The sequence below is a fragment of the Geospiza fortis genome, unplaced genomic scaffold, assembly GCF_000277835.1.
Source record: "Geospiza fortis unplaced genomic scaffold, GeoFor_1.0 scaffold432, whole genome shotgun sequence".
Classification (NCBI taxonomy): Eukaryota; Metazoa; Chordata; class Aves; order Passeriformes; family Thraupidae; genus Geospiza; species Geospiza fortis.
The window spans coordinates 77,628-83,318 of record NW_005054436.1 but is presented as its reverse complement, the minus strand read 5'-3'; the positions used below and the strand labels follow the sequence as shown (position 1 = coordinate 83,318).

General features: G+C 53.4%; 1 protein-coding gene across 3 annotated transcripts in view; it reads left to right on the top strand.

The window, feature by feature from the left end:
- RCC1 (regulator of chromosome condensation 1) overlaps positions 1-5,685 on the top strand; it is an 8,806-nt gene extending 3,121 nt beyond the window's left edge. For all 3 annotated transcript variants that reach the window (XM_005427075.2, XM_031062014.1, XM_031062015.1), the window contains 10 exons: positions 300-377; positions 561-638; positions 741-928; positions 1,782-1,961; positions 2,045-2,141; positions 3,031-3,153; positions 3,346-3,501; positions 3,877-3,996; positions 4,401-4,553; positions 5,073-5,685. In XM_005427075.2, coding sequence (XP_005427132.2) covers positions 305-377; positions 561-638; positions 741-928; positions 1,782-1,961; positions 2,045-2,141; positions 3,031-3,153; positions 3,346-3,501; positions 3,877-3,996; positions 4,401-4,553; positions 5,073-5,248 — 1,344 coding nt within the window. In that variant the 5' untranslated portion in view covers positions 300-304 and the 3' untranslated portion in view covers positions 5,249-5,685. The remainder of the gene's footprint in view (positions 1-299; positions 378-560; positions 639-740; positions 929-1,781; positions 1,962-2,044; positions 2,142-3,030; positions 3,154-3,345; positions 3,502-3,876; positions 3,997-4,400; positions 4,554-5,072) is intronic.
- Positions 5,686-5,691: the final 6 nt, after the last annotated feature.

Sequence of the window (5,691 nt, the reverse complement as noted above, 5' to 3'; positions counted from 1 at the left end):
CTCCGATTCTTCCCTTTTCCCCCTTTCCCTTTTTCATTCTCCTTTCTTTTCCCCTTCCCTCTCTCCTCGCCTGCCTGGACCTGAAATCTGGAGACGTTCACATAAAATAGAGAGTATGGATAAAACGTACAAGGGAAAACTTTATATTTTCCCAGAGTAGGAGAAGGGATCAGTGTTCAAATCCCAACTCAGACACCAGTCCCTAAGGTGGTTTTTTAGGGTGTGAGGAGGCACCCCAGACAGTAAACAGCCTGGTTCACCAGGTGGGTGACTCCTTACAGGCTCTTTTTGGCATTTAGATTCCATGATGCCAGGAAAACGCAGAGTGCAGATCCTGGTCCCAGAAGAAGTGTCTACTGAGATGAAAAAGGTTAAAGGTAAGAAAAATCCCTTGGAATTTCCCTTCTACTTTCCCAGGGGTGATTTTCACCAGGAAACTTGTACCCCTACATGCTCTTTCTCCCCTTCCCTCCCTGCAGTCACCCACCCATCGCATCGCTCACAGCCTGGGCTGGTGCTGATGCTGGGCCAGGGTAACATTGGCTCTTTCTGGCATTTAGATTCCAAAATGCCAGCAAAACGCAGAATGAAGATCTTGGTGCCAGAAGAAGAATCTACTGAGACAAAAAAGGTTAAAGGTAAGAAAAATCCCTTGGAATTTTCCTTCCACTTTCCCAGGGGTGATTTTTACCAGGAAACTTGTACCCTGACATGTTCTTTCTCCCTCTCCCACCCTGCAGTCAGCCACCCATCACATTGCTCACAGCCTGGGCTGGTGCTGACACTGGGCCAGGGTAATGTCGGGCAGCTGGGTCTGGGTGAAGACATCATGGAGAGGAAGAAGCCAGCTCTGGTCACACTGCCGGAGATGGTGGTGCAGGTGGAAGCTGGAGGGATGCACACGGTGTGCCTCAGCCAGACTGGAAAGGTAAGTGCAGTGGGTTCTGGGATGTGTTCTGGAGCAGGGGGTAGGAATCAGCCACTGTTCTGCCCACATCTTGTTCCAGCTCTAGGGGTGAGCATGGACCATTTTTGTGGTCTCGTGGACCACAAAATTTAGGGGGTCAAAAGGAGCACCTGAAAGGGGCCTACGAGAGAATTGGAGAGGGGCTTAGGATAAGAGCATGGACTGATAGGTCAAGGGCAAATGGCGTCACACTGACAGAGAGTAGATGGGTGACACTGCCATTTTAGATACAATGTTGGGAAGTTCTTCCCTGTGAAGGTGGTGAGGCTTTGGTACAGAGAAGCTGTGGCTGCCTCATTGTGGGGGGAATAGAATGTAAGAAAATAAAGATAGTGCAGAAGGCAATCTCACCCCTGAGGAGTTGCAGCTGTACTAATTACCAAAGATTAGGAACAGGCCTGCCCTTAACAGGCCACAGCTGTGTCTAATAAGGATGAGTGCTATAAAAGAGTGGGTTAGCTGGGTGAGGAGAGACTTGGAGTTTGGCTGTGCTGTGAGGAAGAAGGAGTCAGTGCTGCAAGGAGCTACCTCTGAGAAATCATCGAGAAGGTATGAGAGCTTCGCAATGAGATGACAATACCTCATCCCTGGAAGTATTCCAGGCCAGACTGGACAGGATTTAAAGCAACCTGATCTAGTGGAAGGTGTTCTTGCCTATTGCGTGGGGTGGACTGAAATGAGCTTTAAGGTCCCTTCCATCCCAGACCATTCTGTGATTCTGTAATAATTCAGCCTCACGACTCTGTCCCCTGACTTCATACTCAGCCTGTTGCCCCTCTGTGCTCCATCCTGACCACTTGCACCCGATCTGCAGATCTACACCTTTGGCTGCAATGATGAAGGTGCCCTGGGACGCGACACCTCGGCTGAAGGGTCTGAGAGCTCTCCAGGGCTGGTGGAGCTGCAGGAGAAGGTGGTGCAGGTGTCGGCGGGGGACAGCCACACGGCCGCGCTGACTGAGGATGGCAGGGTCTTTGTCTGGGGCTCCTTCCGGGTACGCTGAGTCCTCAGATGCTGGAAGCTCCACTGGTGGCTGCTGCTCCTGTGGCTGATCCCTGTGTCTCTCTCTTCCCTCAGGATAACAATGGAGTGATTGGCTTGCTGGAGCCCATGAAGACGAGCTCCGTTCCTGTGCTGCTCCAGCTCAATACGCCTGTTGTTAAAATAGTTTCAGGTGAGCAGGTGTCGTTGTTGAGATGGTCCTAACAAACAGAAGAACACCGTGTATTTAAGAAAGCTTCTCTCTTTTATTTTAACAGCATGCTGTCTTTTTATATCCTCTCACAAAGTTTATACATTCATTGGCCACAATAAATCAACATAATGTTCATTGGTGCAAGGCGGTCAACACCACTGTTTTCTGTCAAGATCTAACTGCAGGACCCCTTGTTTATCTTTTCTTCTCCATTTCCATGATGACAGCTTTGGTAGGACTCCTTTCAGGGGCAAAGGTGACTCTTATCAGCTTCTCTTCTTCATCTAACTCTCTCTGACTCACAGACCAGCTGTGACCCCCTTCCACAAGCAGGGCCCTGGGATGTGCAGGGTCAGGCAGGTACACAAGGTTGTCACAACCCTTGAGGAACGTCCATGAACTTTTCCTCCCTCTTGGCTTGTTCCAAGCCTGATACAAGGGTGTACTTGCTGATCTCTGACTCTTCCAGAGAACAGACCTCTTAGCCCCAACAGATTCACATATTGAGTTAATATTTGACCAGTCTGATGTAGAATGCCTTCCAAGAGTGGCCTGAACTGTGACCCAGTGGGGCCAGAGCACTTGCTCTGTAATGAGGCCAGGGGAAGCTGAGCACAGGGTGCTTGTCCGGGGCCCAGGGGAGGTTGGGGCACACCTGTGTCCTTACTGCCTTCCCAGAAAAACTGCTTTGAATTCCTGGGATCAGGAAGATGGAGATCCTGGAGTTTTATGTGGTGGCACAATTGGTGTTGAGGTATCAAGTGCAGTAAACCCCATAAGTTGGGACAACTGGGGTTTACCTGTGGGATCTCAGTCCTGAGGACTTGTTGAAGACTTCTCCATAACTTCTTTTTCCTTCCTGTCCCAGGAAATGACCACTTGGTGATGCTGACAGTGGACGGCGACCTGTTCACGTGTGGCTGTGGTGAGCAGGGCCAGCTGGGCAGAGTGCCAGCACTCTTTGCCACCCGAGGAGGACGGCGAGGACTGGGTGAGTGGATTTAGTTCTCAGAGGTGCATCCTTTGGCTTTGGTCTGCCCTTTGCAGAGGAACAAAGAGCCCCAGTCCCTGATGCTGAAGGGCTTATGTGTAGTCAGTGACGTACATGCAGTGAGCCAGATCCTTAGATGCAGGGAGGGTGTAAATCCTTAGTCCTTGCATAACGCCCTGTCTCCTATCCCAGAACGGATGCTGGTCCCCCAGCTTGTCCCTGCCAGAGGCAGAGGGAGAAGAAGCAAAATGCGCTTCCAGGATGCTTTCTGTGGGGCATATTTCACCTTCGCCGTCACGCGTGAGGGACACATCTATGGATTTGGCCTCTCCAACTACCACCAGCTGGGTGAGCTTCACCTATGTCTCTCCAGATCTCCTTCCAGTCCACTGCTGCCCTGGCCTGGTGGGGGAAGCTGCTGGGTGCCCCAGAATCTAAACACTGGATGCACCAGAGCTGGAAATGGGGGTGGGGCTCACTCTGGGTTTAGGGCCCAGCCCTCGTGCCCACTGGGGTTGAGCAGAAATTAGATTTTGGGACTGGGCTCGCTCTGGGTTTAGGGCCCAGCCCTTGTGCCCACTGGGGTTGAGCAGAAATTAGATTTTGGGGCTGGGCACCTGTATTGGTCTCTGGTAGGGTGAGCCCCAGGGTGCATGGCTCAGTGCCAGAGCTGTCCATGCCCATGGACCTGATCCGCCTGGGTTTGTGCGTCCCACTCTGCAGGGACCCAGGACACCGAGCCCTGCTTCTCCCCGCAGAACCTCACATCCTTCAAGAACTCCACCAAGTCTTGGGTTGGGTTCTCTGGCGGGCAGCACCACACGGTCTGCGTCGACTCTGAGGGTGAGTGACTCTGTGACAGGTGGGCTGGGAGTCACACAGCTGGGTGGGGGGAATCCCATGGCCCTCAACCTGGCCAAGGAGCTGTTGGGATGAGGGTGATGTGCTGGAGCCCTCTCAGTGTTCAAGGAAACAATGTTGGTGTGAGATTGCAGTGAAGGGATGCTGACAACAGAAACCTGGACTCAGTTGTGAACTCTGCTCTTGCACCTATCCAGCTTACTGATTTTGGGGAGCTGAAGGGTCTCTATCCCACCCTGCCCCTTCTGGATGGGTCTCAGGGTGTGGTGTGGAGGAGCAATGCTCCTTCAGGAGTCAGGCCTGGGAAGAGGTCCTGGTCTGCTTTGGCCTTGCTGCAACTTCTGCCCTGCTCAGGTCTCCCGTCTTGTGTGTCCGCTGTGCTGCAGGTAAAGCCTACAGCCTGGGCAGGGCAGAGTATGGCCGGCTGGGCCTTGGGACAGGGGCAGAGGAGAAGAGTACACCCACCGTTATCCCGGAGCTCCCCAGTATTGTCTCGGTGGCCTGCGGAGCGTCAGTTGGTTATGCTGTCAGCAGTGATGGTGAGTACCAGGGCTTGGGAACCCTGCCTTCTGCACTTGCTTCATTCCTCCATCCAGCCCTGCACACTGTCACCACACATTACCAGCTGGGTTGGGACTGGAGCCAGGTCCTGCTGCCTATCTCCTGGGGGCAGCTGGGCAGTGGCTGCTCAGATGTGTTTGTGGGCCTGTTTGTGGGCAGCAGGGTTGGTCATGCAGTGTTTACCAGGACGGGGTTGTTGGCCTGGCAGTCTCTTCTCTGACTCTGCCAATGCCAGACCTCCGTGCTCAGATGCTGCATCTGCCTGTGTGCAGTGTCCGCAGGAAGGAAGGTTTGGAGTGGGCTGTGGGTTTATTTTTCTCCCGCAAAGGGATGAAAGTTCCTTGGCTCTATGATGGAACACCTGTTGAGTTGCAAGTGCTCGTTCTCTTCCTCCTGCTTGTGTTGTGGACTCATAGAAATGCACTGTCTGGGTGCGAGGTCGCCTTCCCATTGTGCAACAACTGGGAGCTCAAAGCTTGCTTTCACCTCTGTTGCAGGACGAGCGTTTGCGTGGGGAATGGGCACTAACTACCAGCTGGGCACCGGAGAGGAGGATGATGTCTGGAGCCCCGTGGAGATGACAGGGAAGCAGCTGGAGAACCGGCGGGTGCTGGCCGTGTCCAGCGGTGGGCAGCACACTGTGCTGCTGGTCAGTGACAAGGAGCAGAGCTGATGAAGCGACACTGCAGCTGGACCCAGCGGAATCACAGCACCCCCAGACCCCCCACAACTTCTGCCTGGGTTGGGGAGCCGATTACTTGGGGAGGGCAGGAGGCTCATGGAGCTCGGCCCAGCAGCACCTGCGTGGCTGGAACAGGGTGCCCGTGGGTTCTCTCTGCAAGCGTTTGTCTGTTTTCCTGTGGTGCCCAGTGCTCTGTCAGCTCCCCGGGTCAGCTTGGTCCTAAACTGATCCCAGTTCTGTGCCTGGATGGATTTCCACTTCTTCTCATCTGTTTTTTTTTTAACATTTCCTGGCCCAGCAAAGCTGAGGGTTTTGTTCTTCACTCTGCAATCAGGTTTGGGTAATAGTCTCCCTGAGGTCCCCATGTTCCCTACATCTGGATGCTCTTCCACCCCCTTCAACTAAATCACCTCTGGATTTGTCTGCTGCCACCC